Source organism: Cheilinus undulatus, linkage group 15, assembly GCF_018320785.1.
Source record: "Cheilinus undulatus linkage group 15, ASM1832078v1, whole genome shotgun sequence".
NCBI classification, from domain to species: Eukaryota; Metazoa; Chordata; class Actinopteri; order Labriformes; family Labridae; genus Cheilinus; species Cheilinus undulatus.
This window is the reverse complement of record NC_054879.1, coordinates 25,333,500-25,356,407: the sequence shown is the minus strand read 5'-3', so window position 1 is coordinate 25,356,407 and position 22,908 is coordinate 25,333,500. Positions and strand designations below refer to the sequence as shown.

Sequence of the window (22,908 nt, the reverse complement as noted above, 5' to 3'; positions counted from 1 at the left end):
CATCACACCAACTGGGACTTTAAAGACATTGTATTCAAATTCATGTACTTTAATATGAAGTTGCCCCCCTTTTGCAGCTGTAACAGCCTCCACTCTTCTTTGAGGGCTTTCCACAAGATTCTGGAGTGTTTCTGCGGAAATTTGTGCCCATTCATTCCATAGAGCATTTACTGTATGAGGTCAGGCGGTGATGTTGGACCAGAAGGCCTGGCTCGCAATCTCTGTTCCAGTTTATCCCAAAGGTGCCCGATAGAGTTGAGGTCAGGGCTCTTTGCGGGCCAGTCAAGTTCTTCGACACTGAACTCATCAAACAGGTCTTTTTTTGCTGATGTTCCTAAATGCTTCCACTTTCTAATAATATTACCCACAGTCAACTGTGGAAAATCCAGCAGGGAGAAATTTCAAAAACCTAAAGAAGGAAACCAGCTCTAGTTACAAAACAGCATGATCTGATGTACTAACACGTCTGGTTTCACTTGTTAAAACACTTAGAATTAAGATTCATGCACACAAACACTACAGCCATCAGCTGACGGTGTTTCTACTGTACACATGTGAGGTCAGGTCAGTACAGGAGGCTTTAGTAAGTCTTTTGAGGTTTTAATACCCAAAATGCAATTTTTCCTGTACAAATTTTATTTTAAACAGCTGAATTTATGCTTTTATTTCTTAGCTTTTATGTCGTATTTATGTGTTTTCCTTCTATGTAAAAATGCTAAGACTGTCCTAAATGATATTCATTTAAAGGGATAAAGGTCCACAAACCTCAGCTGTGTGACATCAGCTTTATCAGCAGGAAACCCTTGTTTGTGTGAGAGTGTGAGTCATTTTGTGTCTTACATAACAGTTGTACCTTACGACACTGAAGTCCACTTTGAACACTTTATGACCAGCACTGTTTGTTGCTTATTCATCTAGTCTGTCAATCTCTGACTCCAGCTTATATTTTTTATAGCTGCTGCTTGCAATGATTTCTGTCATTCCTATCAGTGTGGGCGATAATCAGTCATCTCCAAAACTGTTGTAGATTTCTTTAGTGTTTATTCAGGCTTGTCTGAGCCTTTCCATGTTTGTTGAAATGTCAGTGTGTTAAAAGAGAAGCCAGGGTTAAATGTTCAGGAACTGTCGGTTGATCTTCAAGTATTTGAACAGTTTGACACTTTTAGTCTCTGCAAAACTGTTTATTTCATATGAATGATTAACATTGAGAGCAGTTAAGTTCTGCCTTTTATTATTTTCTGTATGGACCTACATTAGTGTTCATAAGAGCTTATTTCAAATCAACTTATTCAAGCTGGATTAAGTTTATCTGTTCATTACACAAGGAGGATACACAGCAGATTATTTGAAGCCAGAATGAAGTCTTTGAATATGAGAACATTGACTCAGAGGCACTGAAAGTGTTTGTATGATTTGTGCAGATTTGCCTCAACAACTTTTGTCCCTTTTTAACTTGTCAAGTCTTGACATTAGTCAACTAAATCAAATCTCTCCTCTTTCTTTCTTTGTGTTGCAGCTCTCTGGTGGTTGTGAGTTGACGGTTGTCCTTCAGGACTTCACAGCAGGATGCAGCACAGAGATGACCGTCAGCACTGGTGAGAAAATTGTCTTTTTCCTGTTCACACATCCTCATACATTCTCAATTTGTTTATTCTTCTAACTGGCAAAAGGATGCAGCTTCACAGGTTACAAAAAGACATCCGATTTTAAAGAAATACATGAGGAAATAGTTCTTAGTTTTTACTTTTTTAATGTCATATGCCTGCTTTTCAAATTAATGTTTCTTGAAGCTAAAAATAGAAATGCAAAAAAGAATAACTGTCAGTGGACAGTGTAATAAAGTCCCCTCTGAAAATGTACAAAAAAAACCTGAATATCCCGTTAAACATTTGAAATGACATCTTCTGAAAAAGTTGAACTTTAAACTGATGTGTTACTTTTTTCCCAGGCCAGACCGTGGAACTGTTGGAGCGGCCGAGCGAGCGGCCCGGTTGGTGCTTGGTCCGGACCACCGACCGCAGCCCGCCTCAAGAGGGACTGGTTCCCAGTTCGACTCTCTGTGTGTCCCACTCCCGCTCCAGCGTGGAGATGGACTGCTTCTTCGGCTCAGGAAAAGGTAGGAAGAGCAGATCTGAAATTATATTTGTGAGCTTAACTGCTGCTTTATAATTTTTTTTATATCTGTGGCTATAAAAAGCGTGGTTCTCAAGTTCCCCAGAATGCACAACAAACATCTAAAACAACAAATGGAAAGTTAGATCTCTAAACTTCAAATCTTTTTATGATTTTAAGTTAGGAGAGTGAAAAATCTCACTTGAAACATCCAACTCCAAATCTTTCTGACAACAACCTTCAAATATTCCCATATCACTGCCCTAACCAACTTGGAAATCATTTTTTCAGTGTAATTAAAAAAGGAAATCTCGAAACAAGGCCTCCCAAAAGCCAGGTATACGCCTTCCAGACTGGAAGGGCTCTGTGCTGGTTCTGGTCCCTGAACCTAATTTTTACCCCTTTGGCATATTGTAACAGAAAAAAAATGGTTCTGAACCTGAGAAGTTGGTTCTCAGCAGGAACCAAAAATAGTTGGTTCTTTCTTGGGAACCGTGACATCATCAGTAGGCATATCCCATCCTAGGTCGTGAAGACAAGCAATAAATGGAGAAAAAGGGATCTGCTTGGGAGACAGAATGTTTGGTTGTAATCGACAGAATTCAAGGTGAAGCCTGAGTGCAAGAAAGAATAAGTCATATGCCAAACTTGCAGAAGAGATGGTGAAGGCTTGATTCACCTGAATGCCGGACCAAATAATTATACAAACTCAAGGAACTGAAGAAGGAATACCGGGACAGCAAGAAAGACTTGGGTAAAATTTGAGCTGGACATATGTCCATTATGTCCTCCCACTTTGGTTTTGCTTAAACTGGTGACAACATGGGCTGGTTCACCAGAAAGCACCAAGGTTCTGAGACTCCAGCACAGAACCAGAACCAGAGCCCCGTCTGTCTGAAAGCACTTGCAATGGAACTTATGCCGGCTCTGCAATTGTCCTCGTCATCCTTGGTTCTGTACTGCTCTGGCCTCCTGATGGCCATCGTCCAGGCCAACACCATGCTCCATCTGTCCAGGTATCCTCCCTACTGGTGACCCCTCTATGCATACGTCTGCCCCCAAGATCTGGTCTAACCCAACAGGTCCTCTGCACCTGGTGACAGCCAAACAGCTGACTAGCCACTTAATTGCAGCAGGCTAATTTTTTTTCCTGCTGTTGCATCAATAAAATAGTTTGAACTTACAGCTCACTTTTCATGTACAAATTAGATTAATTTCAAAAATGTATCTTCTTAAAAGATTTCATTTTAGATTAACATGTAGCTCTGCTACAGAAGCTTAAATCTCCTTACTGTGGTGAAATCACTCATCACAGATTTGATGTTTGGCTGTTATGTAAGATTTCTGTCAAAGGATTTTAACTTTGAAAGGCTTAATTTTAAGAGTTTAAAAGATAAACCCACTCCATGAGATTTCTTATTGAAAAAACACCACTTTTTAGAATGACCCTGTTTAAATAAAGATTCAATTTGCAGCAATGTGATCTTTATGCATGAAACAGATGATTTTTTTTGTTACTAATAAGTAAATAACTATTTCTTTATATATAAATAAATTCCAACCACAAATAGTTGCATAAAAAAATCACCAGACTGAAAGGCATCATTTGTTGGATGCTTTAAGTTTCCTCAAGGACCCCAAGACGCCCTCCCATAATTTCCCTGTGTACCTCCCTTTGTTTAATGAATTGAAGAGGGGCATATTTTCAGACCCTCCTGTCTGGCTACTTTTACCCACATACTTCAGATTTCTGTGGAAAGTCCTGCTTGAAATCATCCCAGCTGCACACATAATCCAGAGTTGTGAATGAAATCAAACTTGTGTAATTTCAACGAACTACTGACCTTCTTTTCTACAGATATATGAGAGTCACAAGCATCACACACGGCTGATCTAAATCAGTGTCGGGGCTTTCCAAATGCTATAAAATGCTACCCTAAGACCTGATTCAGTGCATTTCACATGTTAAGCAGCTGAAGTCACAGTTTAGTAACATGTCTATGTTGTTAGATTTTTCCTGGAGGGATTTTACAATGTAGAAAGAAACAATGAATATAAAGACAGTATTAAATCAACAGTGTCTTTTATATGTGTTTTTGGATTGTACTCACCTTGAGCTACATTATAGTAGGTTCTTCTTTATTGCCTTCTTTATGAAAAAATGCACTCAAGTGTTTTAAGGTTGATATTCCACTAGAAGAACAATGCAGCCGTAAGACATTACTACCCAGAGTACAATGAGAAAAAGTGGCAGCCAACATGTGAAACTAGTCATTGAATTTCTCCCTAAATATAGAAATCTAGTAAGTTTCTTCATATAAAACAATGATAAGGACACTAATGTAGATTTGATAAAAGGCAACATGTTTTTGTATGCAGGGTTGCTTTTCAATGATGTAGCTTCAGGTAATCTAATATCTACTGACCTCTATTGGTGAGATGTTGACATTACAATATACCTGAAATTTGCCCTGCTCTCTGGCAGACATACCATGCAACGTTCTCACAGAGAGAAGTTTGTAAAGGAGTCAAATCCTTTAAAAAGAGAAATTCGCTCCTTAATCTCTCAAGAGGGGAGTTGTTGCAGGAACACTCTAGATTATTTTCACAATGGACGTACCACAATCTTCTGCAGGCTCAGTGTTTCAAAAGAAATCATCACATTAAAGTTGTTTGTTAGGACAACATGTGATTGGTTCTTGCAGAAAGAAAACAAGAATTAAGAAAGAAGTTTAACATTCAGGATCATCCTGATTCTAGCAGAGGGCTGGATTTAGTTCAATTTATGAAAACTGTTGACTAAAATAAAAAGACTACTCAACAGGTGTGAGACCTCTGGCTGCAGACCTCTACAGTGGGATGTTTTTGGCTCATCTGTTGCAGACCTCTACAACGGGGCGTCCTCAACTGTGGGCCAGGAAGTGACGTACTAACCCATGTTGGGGTTGTCCTTAGTTTTTGGTGTTTTATTATTTATTTTAGCCCACACCCCTTTAGCATTACCCAAACCCTGACTTGTAGGGTCCAGGTGCCTAACTCTATTGCTCTTTGGATTTCCCTGTGTTTGTGGTGTGTTATCTTTAATTTTAGTCCCCTCCCCGCTACCCTTACCTTAACCCTAACCCTAACCTATATGGTCCAAGTACCTAACCCTAACCTGTAGTGTCCAGGTACCTAACTGAAACCTCCTTTGGGTTTTCCTTAGTTTGTGGTGTGTTAAATTTAAATGAATTAGCTCAGTAAATGTTCACTTTTATTCATAAAATTCTGCTGTTGTGAAAAAAGCCACTTACCATTACCTTGGCTTGGGTAATGTATGTCACTTCCTGCCCCACAGTCAAGATCCCCCCACCATAGAGGTCAGCAGCCAGATCCTCTTCAAAAGGCTAGAGAGTGCAAATATCCTGATAAATAAGTCTCAGAACATGAACACAAAAAGACTCAGAACACAAAATCTAAATGTTCTCTTTTTAGGTTGCAATTGAATACAGCATGATGATGGTTTATTAAATTTGTCTGATAGTCATTTTATAAACTTGGCCTAAACTGCATCACATTGTTAGCGGCCGAAACTTAAATATGATCATGTCACTGAGCAAACTTAAAAGCATTATTATATAACCAACCAAACTGTGAAAGCATCATAATTACACTAACTGAACCTTAAGCATATCATAGTGTTATTAACTAAACCTTAAACTCATCATAATAATACTGACTTAACCCTAAACACATCATAATAATACTGAGTAAACCCTAAACACATCATCATAATACTGAATAAACCCTGAACACATCATCATAATACTGAATAAACCCTGAACACATCATAATGTTACTGACATAAAGGCATTTTAACCCTTTGCTTTTGATGCATTTATAGTTTCTCCCACCAATTCCAGATTATTAGGACCTGATAAGTTTAAAAGCTCAGCCTTGAACAGGACTGAGTTTTGACCTAAAGTTATTTCCACTGTCAACACAAATTTCTTAAAATAACCAAACAACTACCAAAAACATTCAGTGGAAAAATCTTCATTTTTTTTTTTTTTTTTTTTTTTTTTTAGTTTCCTGTAAAAAGTGCCCCAAATTTCTTCAAATATTCCTCAAATGTTTGAATGAAACTTGATCTAAAGCCTACATTTTCATTGAAAAATTCCCCAAAACATCCTGACAAATTGCCTGAAATTTCTATAAAACTCAACCACCCAAGTCTCAATCAAATTCCCAATATTAAAGAAAAAAATTCCCAAGTTTCCTTGAGAATACCCTAAAAATGTAATAGCTACCCCCCACAAAAAAATGCAAACAGTACCCAAAGATTTCAAAAGTGTTCACCAAATTCACACTAAAATGCCTGAAAAATTTCCCTCCAAAATTACCCCAAATATCCATAAAATTCTAAACATTACAAAGGACATCTACCTCCAAATTCCCACCAAATTCCAATTATTAAATGCATGCTATTTTACCACAGAGTAATCCATTAATTCACTGTTTGAGTGTATCTATAGCGATCTACTTATATTTTGCTTTATATGAAAGCATTTTGGGGCTTGGAATTTGGTGTTGGGGCCAGGGCTCCTCCTCTTGGATAATCCAATTCTACACTGTTGCTTTTTCACTCTTGGCTACTTATTTGCTTTCAAAAACACATCTCAGTCTTTTAAAGTCATTTTGTACCTATTCCTTATATTTAATGCCTACCTGTTATGACTTTACCCTAAGGCCTTTTGCAGCACAAGGCCCCAGATCTTTGTTTACCTCTGCCTAATGGTAAAACCCCCTATAATTACTGTACTGTATATCTATGCTACCATGACAGCTGGCCATATAGGAGGTCGTATACTCTATGTACACGCTTAAAACATAGAGGTCTGTTAAAGATTGTGTGGATCCAGGGCACAAAAAGAAACATCACATCATCAGCACATACTAAACAGACTAACATGGAAACAGAAAACTGTGCTGTGCTTTTTTCTTTATGTGAAGTCATAATGCTGAGCTCACAATTTAGTTTTTGCAGCAGACATGTTGTTGATACTGAGCATGATTACAGGAGCATTTTTCTTATTTTCAAACAGAAGAATGACTGAAAAAGCCTCAAACATATTCATCCACGTGTCCGTCCCTCCCTTCTTATCAGGACTCTTTGAATTCTAAACCTTCAACACACCAACAGCAAACTTCCTCCCACCTACACACTCTTCACTTCTCCCAACCCAGTTTACAGTAATAGTCTGAGTAAGGGTTATTAACAGGAGGGCAGAGGTTTGTGTGGGATATTCCTCCTCTCTGTCATCCCACACACACATAGACAAACACACACAGAAAGTTTGGGATCAGCTGATTTGCCTGCTGCAGACATGGTGAGTTTTCTGTGCTGGCTGATGAAAAGGATGTTTTGTGTGTCTGTGGAGAGATGCAAATTAGAAAACTGCGGCCACTAAACGAGGAAATAAACGCACATATACCAATATGAAGTTTTTTTTAAGATATTCATGAGAAAAAGGTCTGAGTTTTCCAATAATTAATGAAGAATCAAACCAATAGTCATTTTGTAGCATTAAAGTTTGAATAAGTGGCTTAAAGAGTTTATCCAAGTTTTCAGACCCTTAACCCAGTCCTCAGTTGGAGCACCTTTGGTAGTAATTTCAGCTGAAGTCTTTTTGAATATGACACAACATGCTTTGCACACCTGGATTGGGGTATTTTCTGCTATTCTTCTTTGCAAATCCTCCCCCTGCTAAAGGAGAGTTTTCACATCAACTCCCCTCTGTGTTCACCTGCTGCACAAATTATGAGACGGGGATGACAGCCCAGGTCTGCTGGTCATTTTATCAAGTTTAAAAAAAAATAAAAAATACAAATCACATGGGAGTGATTAATGATTAATGTAAACCAGTAGGCCACATCTGTAATAAATACTCTATGTTACGGACATTAAGATCTCATTTGAATAGATTTATGTGACCTAAACAACTTAAAATTGTAGTTTAAACTGCAGTTTAAAGCAAACATATTAAAAAACAGGGAATGAATTACACTCAGACCCAAAATACAGTTTAATGGGATGGGCTGAACATGCTCAGGTAGAGTAAGGATGGAATTTTTGGGCCTGATCTAGGCTTCCACCTTATCGGAATTCTATGCCATTAACATGTTTCAAAAAAGTTAGGACGGAGGCAATGCTGAAAGGCATATCACCTGGTGGAACAAACAAAGGGGGTACGATTTATTTGAAAATGGTTGCTGGCATGATTGGATATAAAAAGAGGCTAAGTCTATCAGCATTAGTACTTAGCCTATATGTTGCTCAATTCAGTACTTTATGGCATATTCAGCGTCTCCTCAGTGGTATGACAGAGAGCTGTATCTCATTATGAAAACATGTCACATGAATAAACGTGTAATAACTCCAGAGCCGACTTCCTCAATATCATGTGAGTGCCTCATATTTGAAGTGGCTTTAACCACAAATTTTTGATATTTTAAAAGCAAAACTACAAAATATTAGTAACTTAAGTGGCTGGGGACTGATTGGTATTTTATTCACTGACCTCTTCTTGTTAATGAATGAGTCAAAGTGATAATTAAGCTTTGTGAGCTCTTGCTAATCATGCAGCATTCCTTGTGCCTCTTTGCTCTGCCCTGTGCTGTCCTCTGTGCTTGTGTGAGTTGCTGGGTCTTGTGACTGCTCAGTAAAGTAGGTCTCCTTGTCCTCTATTAAAGACTGTGACGAGGCTGAAGCTTTAAAGATAACAGAACTGAAAATCATTTAAACAGATGGAGCTTTTTTTCCATGGACGTAATTCTAATTATAGTTTATAGCTGTGAAAAAGTTAGTGCTGTTGGTCATATTGCTCCTTGCCTTTCTGTAGCTCTTATAGCTTTACCAAGTTAGTCCTGAGGTTGTCAGGTTGTCATCATTTTAGTGAGCCATTATTCATTTGTTTACTAGTTTTACTAAATGATGTAGTTTAGAGCTGTAGCTGCATCAGCAGAGATACAGCGTGTATAAAATGGGACACTGCGGGGAAACAGAGCTGCTGGAAGCACTTTTTTTTCTAGGTTAAGTGTGTGTTGTCTTACCTGCTGCTGCAGTCAGCACTAATGTTAACACACAAACACAAGGGGAGCGTTTAAGACCTACTAATGCTGACTTTTGGCCTGGTTGGATGGAGTTTTTTTTATGTGGGAAGAGACAGTTTATCTTAAATATTGGATGATATACTCATGTCTTAATGATTCAATCAAGAAATGGTCTGTGTGTCCTAAATTTACAGTACAATTCCAGCAAGATATCCTGGGTTAAGGTAAATCTGTGTTATCTTACAAAATGGTTGTTTCTCAGTGTGATTATGCATTACAGACCTTTTTCTCCGTAGCCCAGGTGAGACGCCGATGACGTTGTCTGTGGTTCAACACTAGGTACACAACACTTGGAGCCCATTTCCTGGACAGGTATTGTGTGGTGGCTCTTGATCCACTAATTCCAGGCTCGGTCCACTCCATATGAAGCTCCCCTTGTTCTTGAATCTGTTGTGTTTGACAATCCTCTGAAGGCTGAGCTCATCCCTGTTCCTTGTGCTCCTTTTCTTACCACACTTTTCCCTACAGTCAACTTTTCATGCTTTGGTACCGCCTCTGAAAACAGCCTGCCCTTTCAGCAGTGACCTCCTGTGGCTTACCCACATTTTTCAAGTCAGCAGTCATCCTCATGATTGTGGTTGTGTGGACTAAATCAGAGTGAGAGAATGAAGGCTCAGGAAAGCTTTGCAAATTGCACTTTCTCATAGTCTAACATACTGAGAAAGTGGATTTCTGATTTTGTGAGCTATAAGCTGTAGTCATCAAGATTAAAACAAAATAACATTTAAATATTTCACTTTGTATGAGATGAAAATGGAGTTTATGTAAGTTTAACTTTCAGAACTAAACTGCAGCTAAAAAACAAACTTTGTCACGGTATTTTAATTTTTTGAGCTGCACCTGTAATGTTGTCACTATCCCCTTGCAATACAGTGTTTTACATTTCAAATACTGTGCAAACGTTGCAGCTTTATCATCAATGATGATGATGAAAACACTGTGCAAGATGAAACCCGGCAGTGTTTCAAAGTCGATCTCTGAAAGGGGGCTTAAGTCAAACATTCCCTCTGTCACTTCCTTCTTTGTAACAGAAAACCACACACAGAGCTGGAACCCGAGTCCTCCCTCTCTACTACAAGAAAGTGGCTTTGCACAGTAATTAACACTGACTTCTGTTCCTGAGAACTCAAGTGTGCTGGAGAGAGAGGGAGGGAAACTGCTGTGTCTGAGAAAGAAAGAAGAGTGTATGTGCAGGCCCCTCCTTCTTCATTGTCTCCTCCTCCCTCTCTCTATCTCGCTCTCTCTCTGCTGAATCTCAGCACTTTGGAATTTCAGCTCAAAGAGTACGCACTCTAACAAGTCAGTTGTTCAGCTGAGTCACAGAGTTAGTAAAGAGGTGTGTCTGTGAGTGTGAAACGGGACGTGTGAGTGTGGGATGAGCGTGTGAGCGAGGATGAAGCGGGGCCGGCGTTGCTGTGGATGGATTCTCGCCCACTGCTGCTGCTGCTGCTACAACGGCACAGGTGGGACCAGACAGATGCTCTGCAGGTGTTTCCTTTAGCCTGGCTGGTTGAGAGCTGTATTTCTAAGCTTGTTTGCGGTGTTTTACCTGCTAAGAAGTGTAGAATGTGGGTAAGACTTGTGCAGAGGAAGTAGGCTTGCAGTTTTTAAGATACATGGAAGTGTTTTTTTAAGAGTTACAGAGTAAGGATTTTTTTGATTCAGGCGCAAGTCAAATGAGACCACAGCAACAAAAATTTTGAGTAATTATTGTTTTAATTATCAAAAACTGTAGGCAACTCTTGCACAATGTCCAATTTCTAAATTTTGGAATTTTGAAAAGTGGGTGGATCTGGTGAGGCGCAACAGTTTCCCTCAGTCCTCACCAGTTCACCAACTTTTAGAGACTATACCATTTTAAACAAGTGTTTTCAATCCACTGCATGGATAGTATGAGAAGGGCTACATTACAGGTGGTTTTAATGCAAGAAGTGGGTGTTATATAGCTTCTATTTCATTATCTTTAGCCTAATATAATCTGTTTTTCCGGTTAATACAGTGAATTTACATTTTGCTTTTTTCTGATCAGGTTGCTTCCCTTCAGTCCTCAGCCTCCCTTCACAAGCGCACACAGACTATACCTCTGTTCTCTGCAAAAAGCTGCTTTTGTTGCCCCCAGTTCAGCTTCCTTTCCCTTCCTTCTCATGTATTGTTACTCTAAACATGACATTTTGTCAACATGCAAACATGCAGGCGAGGAAGCTGTTTCCGGTTATGTAACAAGACTCTTATTGGCATTGGAACTTTTCACAAGCTTCCTGTCCATCACACCAACAGGGATTGCAGTGATGTTATATTCAAATATGTGCACTCTCATATAGAGAGTTCCCACTTTTGCAGCTATAACAGCCTCCACTCTTCATGGAAGGCTTTCCACAAGATTTTGGAGTGTTTTTTGTGAGAATTTGTGCCATTCATGCTGTGGAGCATTTTTCAGTCAGGCACTGATGTTGGACTGGAGGACCTGTCTTACCGTCTCCATTTCAGTCCATCCTAAAGATGCTTGATGAGGTTGAGGTCAGGGCTTTGCTTTAGCCAGTCATGTTCTTATCAAATCATGTCTGTAGTCCTTCTTTATGCACTGGGGCACAGTCATGTTGAAAGAGAAGCAGGCCTTCCCCAAACTGTTGCCACAAAGTTGGAAGCATAGCATTGTCCAAAATGTTGTGGTGTGCTGAATCATTAAGCATTTATACTTAAGTATCACCGGAACAACTCTCTCATCAATTGATCTTGTAATTCCATGAATAGTTTCTGCCTTTATTTCCTTTGAGGATGCCAGAATTGTATCCCAGAGCTTTGGTTTTGAGGTAAACTGCCCTCCGCTCTCATAGAGCTTCTTTTTAAGGATTCTCCACAGGTTCTCAATAGGGTTTAGGTCAAGGGATTATGGTGGCCACACCATAATGTTTTCTCCCTCTTTATGCCCATAGAGGTCTCAGTGGGATTTTTTTTGAAGCATGGGATCATGCGTTGTCTCATTTAGGAACTCCATATTTTGCATTTTGACACCTTCAGTCACCTTAAATGAGCCTACTTACAAGGGCCGAACGATTTGAGAAAAGAATCTAATTGCGATTTTTTTTTACCCAATATTGCGATTGCGATTTGATATGTGATCATTTCTGAAGTAATAGACATATACTGTTTTAAAATGCCAAGCTATGACTTTGGTTGTACCGTCCAGCCATGGGAGGAGTGAATAACAACTCAACTGAGTGAGATGACATATTTGTATGCGAGGCTGTGACTGATTGAAGGAGGCGTGCATGGACCAAAAATAGACTATCAAAGAGTAGGCATTCCGCTTTGGATGATTATTTTTAATACATATTTGTTGCGGCTTCCCTGGAAACCAGTTTGAATTGAAAATAAGGGAAGTGATGTGTCACACGGTCAAACAGAGAGTCAGGACTACAAGAGGGCAGTTTCTTTCTTTCTTTCAGCAGAAAAAAAGAAGTTGAATTGAGAAATCTGTTCATTTATGAAGTCATATGCTATTTCTGTATTTTTTGGGTGTGTAACAACTTGTGACAGAGCGCTCGGTCAGCGTCAAATCTGATGAAATGACAAAATCATGCAAAAGTGAGACAACATCTTGTCACCAGGTGGAGTTTTTAGGAGCCAGACCAGTTCTAGACTATGAATCATGGGTCTTTATTTCCGATGTGACATGAACAAGAAGCTTTTATCAATTATGTGGACTGAAGTGCTTCTCCTTTGCAAAGTCTTGTTGAAGTTTTAGCTTGGGTTGCATTTCCTTGGGGGTTTTTAGACAGGAACACTAAGGTTGGTTGACTGCAGGTCAATGGCGTTTTTGTCTTAATGCAGAGATCCATACTACTCTCTTTGAAGGAAGGGTATTTCCAAAACAGCAGTTCTCAGCTGGTCTTTCTTTGGAAACCCGCCCCACTTCCTTAATGAGAAATTATGAGCCAAATTCCCCAAATTTCAACGAAAAGTGCAGTCAATGATAATGTTGCAGCATAGACCTGGAACAAAACATGATAAAACAAATACACAGGACAGAGCAAATGTGCTTAAAACGTCCATTATGACAGAAACCCTGGAGGGCATGAATAGATTTTATTTTTCTGCTGTCCTCATGATAGCGTCTAAATTTTGGTCGCTCATGAGGGATTTTGATTAATTAAGACTTTGTGCAAAAGAAAGCAGGTTATAATTGCACCTACAGAATTCACGGGTGGGACAAGAGAAACTGTGAAGGGTTTTTAAAAGGATCCAGCCTAACTTTGAATTAATTTCATCTGAGACATCCCTCACAAAATCCAAACAATTTCCATCAAAAGTTGAAAAACAGAGAGTAAATTGGGAAATTCTGTCTATTAAGAGGGTGGTGCCCTCCATGTTGAGGGTACCAAAGAGGGTAAATCGTCCAATTTTGTTCAGTTCTGGGGTATTTGGGGGAGCAAAAAGACATCCAAAAGGCCAATTTCATTGCATTTTTTTCTCAAACATAACTGCATTAGGAGAAGCAATGGAAGGCCATCACTTTTACATCTATTGACTCTGATTATAAATGTTCTCATGTGTTCTTGTAGAAGCCGGGCAGAAAAGCACTCTCAGATAAATGTTCCCCTTATGGCAAACTAGTTTAAACTAGTTAACTCATACGTAGAGCTTGTGTTACTCATCTAAAAGCCATTCAGTGCTCTGAAGTCGGCTAAATCTTTGCAGTTATGATTATATATATCAAAACTCTAACATTAGCTGGGAACCACCATGCTGAGCACTCTGCCCCTTTAAAAGCACATGTAGGGTGTGATTGTAGGGTACAGGTTAGCTTCTTGCTTTGCTTAGCTAAATGTTAACTCAGCTGTGTGTAGACTGATGCTGGACTTTATCCTCAGAGGGACTGTACCATCTCTTCTAGAGACTGGCATGCGGCCGAACTGGTTTCAGTGAGGCATCTGAAATATTTAGACTACTTTTTGTGGACCAGTTTGAACTTGGCGATCTAAGACAAACTCAGATTTAATCACTTGGGATTTTTTTGGACAGTTCTTTATATTTTGTCAAACTGCATGAGTTGCGGTCTCCAAGTTTTGGGAAGTGTCCCCTTCTTCAGTATTTCTTAAATGTCACAGCATTCCCTCAGTTACACAGCCTATTTATAAGAATGTGAAACTGATTTTATGACTGTTGGATCATTGCTTGAGCATAGAAGCTCTGCTGGTCAGACTGGTTTCTGGTTTAAGTCTATTACAGCATGCATCTACATGTTTTGGAAGTGTTTGAGTTCTTATAAACCAGGGATGTGCAGGATTTCATGGAGGATTACTCTTTAGAAGTCACAGGAAGTTATGTCAAAGATAAAAAAAATTCAAAGCTACTCAGAGATTGACTGCAGTGCATTTCCACAACAGTTGCATAATGAAGCTCTTTGTTTTTTCATACTAATACAGTGTGAATAAAAAGTATTCACCCCCTCAGATGTTTTACCATAGAGGTGTAGCCAGTTTGTGCCAGACTCACAATTAGTGAGTCCTGTGTCTCAAGTGTTTGCAGTATAAAGACACCGGTGTCTAGAAGGTCCAGTCACTGTTTACTCAGTTTTCCTGGCTACCATTACACTATGAAGACAAAAGTATACTCCAAGCAACTCAGAGAAAATGTAATTTAAAGGGAATGGATACAAGAAAATCCCAAGGCACTGAACATGCCACAGAGTTCAGTAAATCCATCATCAAGAAATGTAATATGGCATATGTGTAAATCTGCCTAGATCAGGTGGTCCTCACAAACTGAGTTAGCATGCAAGAAGGAGACGAGTGAGAGAGGCCACCAAGACACCTATGACCACTGTGACGGAGTTCCAAGCTTCAGCAGCTGAGATTGGAGAGACTGTACAACAACTGCTGGCCGAATTCTTCACCCATCAAATCTTTCTGGGAGAAGGTCAGAGAAAAAGCCAATGTTGAAGAAATCTTAGATTAAATCTGGAATGGAGGCCACCAAAAGGCATGTGAGAGACTCCATGGTCAAATGGAAAAGGAGTTCTTTAGTCTGATGAGGCCAGAATGAAGCTTTTTGGCCATCAGACAAGATACCTAACACTGCACACCACCACAAACACTACATCCCCACTGTGAAGCATGGTGGTGGCAGCATCATGCTGTGGGGATGCTTCTCGGCAGCCAGCCCTGGAAGGCTTGTAAAGGTAGAGGATAAAATGAATGCAGCAAAATATATATGATAGATATGGTTTAAAGACAACAAGATGAATGTCATGGAGTGGCCGAGTCAAAGCCTAGACCTCAGTCCAGTAGAGAACTTGTGGCTAGACTTGAAAAGGGCTGTTCACGCCTGATCCTCATGCAACCTGACAGAGCCTGAACAGTTTGACAAAGAAGAATGGAGTAAAACTGCAGAGTCCAGTTGTGCAAGCCTGATTGAGACCTATCCACACAGATAGGTGCTGTGATTGCAGCCAAAGGTGACTCTACTAAATACCGACTTGAAGAGGCTGAATATTTACACAGTCACTTATTTTACATTACAGAAGTTCAATCAACATTATTTTGTAGCAATCAGTTTTTTTTTACTTTGACTTGAAGAGTTTTTTGTGCCAAAAAAGCAAAATGATATCGACCATTAATGTTTTATAAAATCAATAAAATGGTAACATGCAGTCTTAAATTGAGTTGCACAAGTCGTTAAATATATTAATGGCTGTTGAATATTTGGAAAACATTAATCTTAACTATATCTTTTGTCCGCAAAAGTCCAAAGTTTCTGTGCAGAGTAAAGGCTGGAAAGCGTGTTTTTGTTTTTGTTTTTGTTGTTGTTGCATGTTTTCCCCAACACATGCAGACTCAGAGGCACTTCCTTTCACTCTCCCAGTGACCGGGTGATTATCTGGAGTGTAAAGGGAGCTTTGGTCCCTTTCATTAGCCATTAAACCTGGAGATGGGCAGGAAACTGTTCTGACCCTGAGGCTCACACACACTCACTCAGTCTCCCTGCAGAGATAATGGACAGAGACAGCATTAGAGCCGTCTTCATTTCTCTGCTTCCTCAGCTGGGACTTGGTGTGTTCAGCCTTCGTCTGACCTGCAGCTCTGCTGTAAATCAGATCCCAAAGTAATGTTTTAATGATGAGGGATGTCTGGTCAGTCCAAAGTGTAAGAGAACTGGTTTTGATTTTTCTACACACAGACCAAACATTAGCTTCAGTTTCTTGTGATTATATTTTTAAGTCTGTCATTGTTTTTGAACTCCATATCACAATCACAACACAACAGCTGGCTATTTTCTGGTTATCTACAATCAAACACTTGAACCCTTATCTACAAACAATCTCACCCAGATACACATAAAAAGGAAAGGTTTGGCTGGCAACAGTGGCTGTCATGTTTTGTTTTTGTTTTTGTTTTTGGCATTTTGCAGAAGGAAGGTGGCCTCACTTAAAAGGAGAGTGGTTTTGGCAGTTTTAAACTTGTTGATCCTTTCTGATAATGTGTTTATCATTGATGCCCAGCAGATGGTCTGGATGCACCCTGATCATTATGCTTGCACTTTGACAAGCCTGTTTTTCCTGAACATTGGACCTCATCCAACAGTACCATCTGAAGGTTTTTTTTCTTAAATTTGATCTAACAAAAATCTTCAACAGATTCATGAAGCTGTTCTTAAACTGGAAGCTGGAAGCCCGTGCATGTTTGCCTAAATACGGAAAGAAAGACAGACATTTAATGTCCTAGTAAGGGCTTAAGACAGGATAAATTTCTAAGTATTTATATTAATAAGTTCCTATCTCAGTGTTTAGTTTATATTCAGAATTTAACATTGTGTAGTTTGGATCAAACATTGCATGATTAAAGAATAAATTTTAATATATTTAAATAGTATGTCTATATGTGTAATTAACTGATAAAATTGCCCTAAGCACTAAAAACAAGTGCTGCATGTGTTTTATGATTAATCCCTGGATTTTGATAGTTAATTGTGATTAGTTGCATTTTTTAAATTAACTTATTTTTGCATTTAGAGTCTTTTACACACCGCCACGCCGCAACTCACCGCCTCCAGTCATTTTAATGAGGGAAGGGTGGCAGCCAGGAAGTGGTTTATACCGCGGCAGCAGGACCTAGAAGCGGTTGCCGCCCATGGCCTGCCGCTCGGAGTTCAGCGTGTTGAACTTTCTGGCAGCAGCTACCTGACAGTAGCTAATCACATCAAAGGAGAAAGGGAACCCAGAAATTAAACCCTGGTCTTACCTGTATTTCTTCAGCTTCAGTCTGTCCAGTCTCGCTTGCTGTGATAGGAAGTCAGTCTCCAAATCCACATCATTTGGCTCAGGTCAGTAGAGCTGGTTGTTTGGCTTGGCAAATGTGGATAAATAACAACAAAGGATGGAGGAAAGGAAACTGGCACTTAAGTAGGAGTTAGCTAGTGTGGATCACATTTAAGAGCATAGGCTTGTTTGTGCACAGCATATCATTGCTCGAATCTTCACCTTACAAGGGCTTCAGCTAACCTCTTAGCTCAGTACAAGACTCCTCTAGACTCTCGTTTCTTTTCGTCTGGATAGACGATGCTGGATGCTCGGAAGTCTGCAGGATCGAGTAATTCATGATATTGATCGCCTCCATGCCAGGTAAATCGGTTAAACTGTGGTAAAAATCACTTTTTTTGTAAAGTGTAAGAATCATATTCAATGTAAGTAGAAATTTTCTGATGATAATTGCAGCACATAGGTCCATTTAGAGCTGTAAAGTACTCATTTTCCTTGGTTCCCATTCATTCCTAATGGCTGACCCCCACTTCTTGACCCCCAATGGACCCATGTAACTGCAAGGAACCTATTCCATGCACAAGAAAAGCACATGATCAATGTAATTTTTAAAAACTGAATTATTTTAAGAACTTAGTCTCATCAGGATATTCATGTTAAAGCTGACAGCCCTTCTAAAATCTTAACTTGGCACGGGCAGTACTCAAACATGCATTGGAGTGCTCTTGAGTTTACTTCTATTCTGTTCTTGTAAAAGCAAAAACTCAAATGAGAAATTTTGGGGAACCGCAAACTTCTAGAAAATGTGCTTTGCGTTAACAGTTGGTAAATGGGGCTATTGTGAGATAACCAAACCATGCCAGTATGCAACATGTAAGGCTAGTTTCTATAAAACACTAAACAAAGTCCAAAAGTTCAGTTACTACTGGACCTTTTTACCAACAGCATCAGTGTCAAAGTACTGCTCTGATTTATTTGTGACAGCCTGGTTTACCTAACTGAAATTTTGGTTTATAAAACATGACTTGCCAGTATGGGTCCATGTAAGTGTTGTTTGCAGCTGTCTATAAGAACCTTACGTAATGACTTTGTATTATAGTATATCTTCATAATGCTGCAGCTTTGAAGACGCGATTAAAGCTTCCTTTATCTCTACAGCTTCCTTTAATCAGGGACCACAGGGATTTTAGTGTGTGTGTGTACATATCTCTGTGTCTTATCACGTTTGCATTCATGCTGTATAGGAATCTCCATTTCACAGTATGGACTTAATCTTGTGGCTTAATATCCTGTTGTTTGTGACTTATATCAACAAATCTTTAATTTGACTCTCAAATAAAAAGACAAACTAAAGTAGAAATCATAGTGCGTCTTTAAAATGTCTAAAGTTAGTTTTTGGAGGAGAATGCAACACTTGATTTGCTGGGAGTTTTTCTTAGCCTCAAATACATGCAGCTATTTCACATTGTTTTGCTGCAGATGAACACAAACTACAGTCTAGTCACTAGACGGATTTTATAATACTGTTGTTTATTTACTGTTTGGATTAAGTGTTCTTGTAGTTGTTGTCAGACATGTGCAGAGCTGGAGAAGGAGAAAGAGAGTGAGAAGTATGAGTGGAATGTCATCATCCCAGATTACTGTCTCTTCTGGTCATTGACAAAAAGCATGATGGGAGGAGTTAACATACTACTTAAACTGTAACAGGGACAACTTCCGAGCCTTTTTTCTTCATCTTTGGACACATTTTTTATGCTTTTTGTGTCTTAGATCATTCTAGTAGCTTACAGGAAGCCTGAAGAAGTGACTGCAGGTTAAATGTGTCCATGTTTACTCTTAAATAAAGCCAAGTCTAGTGTGTGTGCAAGTGATCTGAGCCTCTGCTGATTGTCATGTAAGCTGAGAAGAATCTAATCTGTCTTGTGGATCTAAATGTACACAAGAAATGCGGCTGAACAGCCTCTGCTGCAGTTAAATCTGCCTGCTGTGTAATGCAGAAAAACAACAGTAGAAGCATCCATTTTACTCATTTAGTGAGCCACTTGAGCCCCTAGGAAACACTCTTTTTATGTCGTAAATGTTTAAAGTTTTTGTTTTGGACAGAGCTGTCTAAGGCTGCATAGATTTTAGTGATTTGCAGTAAGAATGCATAGAAACATGCATAGAAACATCACAGAGGTCTGAATTTATCACAAATATAAAACTATTTCATGCAGTTAAGCAGTACTTTTTTACACATGATGCCAACAAAGGCAGGATACAACATGAAGTTATATATGGAAAACGGTAGACTGCTCCCTCTGGGTGGGGAGGGTGTCTTTGCCCCTAGTGAAGGAGTTTAAGTATCTTGGGGTCTTGTTCACGAGTGAGGGTAGAATGGACCACGAGAATGACGGCTGGATTGGTGCAGCATCAGCAGTTTTGTAGGTGCTTTACCATACTGTTGTTGTGGAGAGGGAGCTGAGCCAAAAGGCAAAGCCTTCAATTTACCGGTCAGTATCCCAACCCCCACCTATGGCCATGAACTCTGGGTAATGACTGAAAGAATGCTATCACCGGTACAAGTGGTCGAAATGAGATTCCTGAGGAGGGTGGCTGGGCTCAGCTGTAGAGATAGAGTTAGGAGCTCAGGTACAGTCTCTTCTCCCTCACATCCAAAGGAGCCAGTTGAGGTGGTTCTGGCTTCTGATCAGTTTGCCTCCTTGGAGTCTTCCTGTGGAGGTCTTCCGGGCACATCCAACTGGGAGGAGACCCCGAGGCAGACCTAGAACTCGCTGGAGGGATTATAGATTCCTAAAATGTTGCAGGGGGGAGAAGGACATCTGGCTTTACCCACTTTGCCAACCAACCTACTCCTTTTCTTGTCCTTCCCATTTTGGCATCCTGACCTTTTCAAAGGTCCTAGCATGGCAGTAGAGGATTTAAGATGAAAAATCATTTGGAATTGTCCTGTATGTGGTCTTCCAGGTTTTTTAATCTCATTTGAGATTTAAAAATCATCTAGCGTGTGGTCAGCCTAAGATGTCAGGTTTTGGGTTTGGGTTTGAAATATCTGTACGAAGTAACAGTCATGTTTCTCTCCCCATTGTTCTGTTTAATATTTTTGGTTTCTCCACTCCTCTGAAACACGTAAACTGAATGTCTTTGTTTTTTGGTTGATAGGGGGAAAAACTGACATTTATGGATGAAATTTGATCTTGGGAGACTCAAAATACTCCATGATTTTCTGACATTTTATTGACATTATAATGAGTCAGCTTTTTATGTCATTAATATATATCAAATAACTAATTATCAATGCATTAATGAACAATGAATATGGACTTGATTTACAGCCCTGATTCAAAATGGTTTGAGCATATATGAGCATTTTTAGTGTTTAGGCTACTAGCTTCCTCTGATTAGCCAATCAGAGGAAGACTGTAGTGTGGGTTTTCTCGCTGTCTGAAGTCAAGCTAAAGAAGGTGCTAATCAAAGTACAAATCTAAAAAGCCTACTGGGGTTGAACTAAATTTGCAAGAGCTGTTTATTACACTCTTTTTCTTTGCTGGATGGGCCACAAAAAGTGTGGGATGTAAATTAAGAATATAACCACTTCAGGTACCACTGCACCACTGACTGGAAGGCTTAACAAGACTCTTTGGAGGGGCTATAGCATGCTGTCCCAAGTTTACTGATATCACACTTTTTCTACAGCTTACAGACATGAGCATCATACTTATGAAAAGAGAAGCTGGCCTTTTTACTGTGGTTACCCAATAATTTTTCTTATTGGGCATCTGCAGGATAACAGGGATTTTTTTAGTGGAGATGCTTGTGAGCAGGAGGTTGGTGTTTGAGGGAAAGTAAAAGAATAGGCTTAAAAGAGTACATTTAAGTCTAAGAAAATGTAAAACACAGGAAAAATGAGACAAATTGTTTCTACAGCTAGAGCTGGGCAGTGACATAGCTAAAGGCAGACTACAGAGCTTAATAAGAAGAAATTAATTTGACAAATACTAACTTTGAAATATTTTCCCCTAAAATAAGTCAAAACTGAGGTCAGATATGTGTGATGTCGCTCGTAATTTTAATCCTCTTTTGTCAATGCAGCCATTCATAGACTTGTGTGAGTGTGTGTGGTGTAATTACAGAATGAAACTGAGTGTTTGAGGAGAGCAGAGGGACAAAAACTGTTCTATGGCATTCATACAGCTACTGTGGTGTCTACAGACAGGCCGTCAGCTCTGTGTGTGATTAAAGATAGTGAGTGATGGGGATTTTAACAGTAGACCATCTGTCTCTCTGTCGGCTGCTCAACAAAAGCTCCCTTGTTCAGTTTCACCTGACTTTTTCTGTCAGTGTCACACTGCTGTTCTATGCAGGACATACAACTGTTCACTTTAACGCAAAATACTCACACTGTCCTACACTGCTTTACTTTACTTCATTAATTATCAGTCTGTTTCAATCAGGTCTAACTTAGGAAATCGAACAATAATTAAGAAATTGGATTTCTGTTTTTAGAAGAAGTGAAAAAGATAAAAGCTGCTGAAACTGACCTATGCTTTAAACAAAAACAAATGATTTTCATAATTTCACTAGAAAAGTTCTGACTAATAGTTCTAGATGTGTGTGAGTGTTAAAGGAATTTCAGTGAATATTTTTTTATGGTTTATTTGGTTTGCCGACAGGAACAGGACAGAGAAGAAACCCCCTAGGAGTCTGAATAAAGAATGACCTGTCTGTTAAACAGCTAAAACTCTGTGTGATTCCTTTCACAAAGACAGGTGTTTCAAAATATTTGTCGCCCTTGTCACACTTTGGTTGATCCTGAACAGTGTTTACTAGTAGGGGTTTGAGTTGGTGGGTTTTGTCATGACCTTGCTTTGCTTCTGAAGAGAAGCAATTTGAGTACATCTATACCTGACAATCACAAACCTGTATCCAGTTTGCCATTTTAAAGTAAATGTTTATAATGGATGGTTTTAAACCAGTTTCATCATTTTATTAATTTTATCAATATGAAATGATGCAATCTGTTTTAGAAGAAAAATCACAGTACAGAGGCTGCACTTTTTAAAATTGTTAATGACCTTAGGTCCAACATGGATAATAAATTACCCTTTCTTTTAGTTGGTTTTAGCTGAACCTAAGTGCAGCTTTTACAGTAGACACAGAAAAAGACAGTGAAATTGTTTTAAATAGACTGCATAATTTTATTGGCATATCTGGCATTGTTTTAACTGGTTTCAGTCTTATCTTACTGACAGAAAGTTTTATTTGAATCTGGAGGATCGTTCATCTAAATTTCATGAAATGGGATGTGGTGTTCCCCAAGGTTCAATTTTAGGCCCTTCTATGTTATCTCTAGGGAATGTCATCAGGAGACACGGCATCAATTTCCC

General features: G+C 39.2%; 1 protein-coding gene across 2 annotated transcripts in view; it reads left to right on the top strand.

Annotated features, from left to right (window-relative positions):
• kalrna (kalirin RhoGEF kinase a) overlaps positions 1 to 22,908 on the top strand; it is a 220,696-nt gene that overhangs the window by 163,019 nt on the left and 34,769 nt on the right. For both annotated transcript variants that reach the window (XM_041806652.1, XM_041806651.1), the window contains exons 39-40: positions 1,517 to 1,595; positions 1,949 to 2,116. In XM_041806652.1, the coding sequence (XP_041662586.1) occupies positions 1,517 to 1,595; positions 1,949 to 2,116 (247 nt within the window). The remainder of the gene's footprint in view (positions 1 to 1,516; positions 1,596 to 1,948; positions 2,117 to 22,908) is intronic.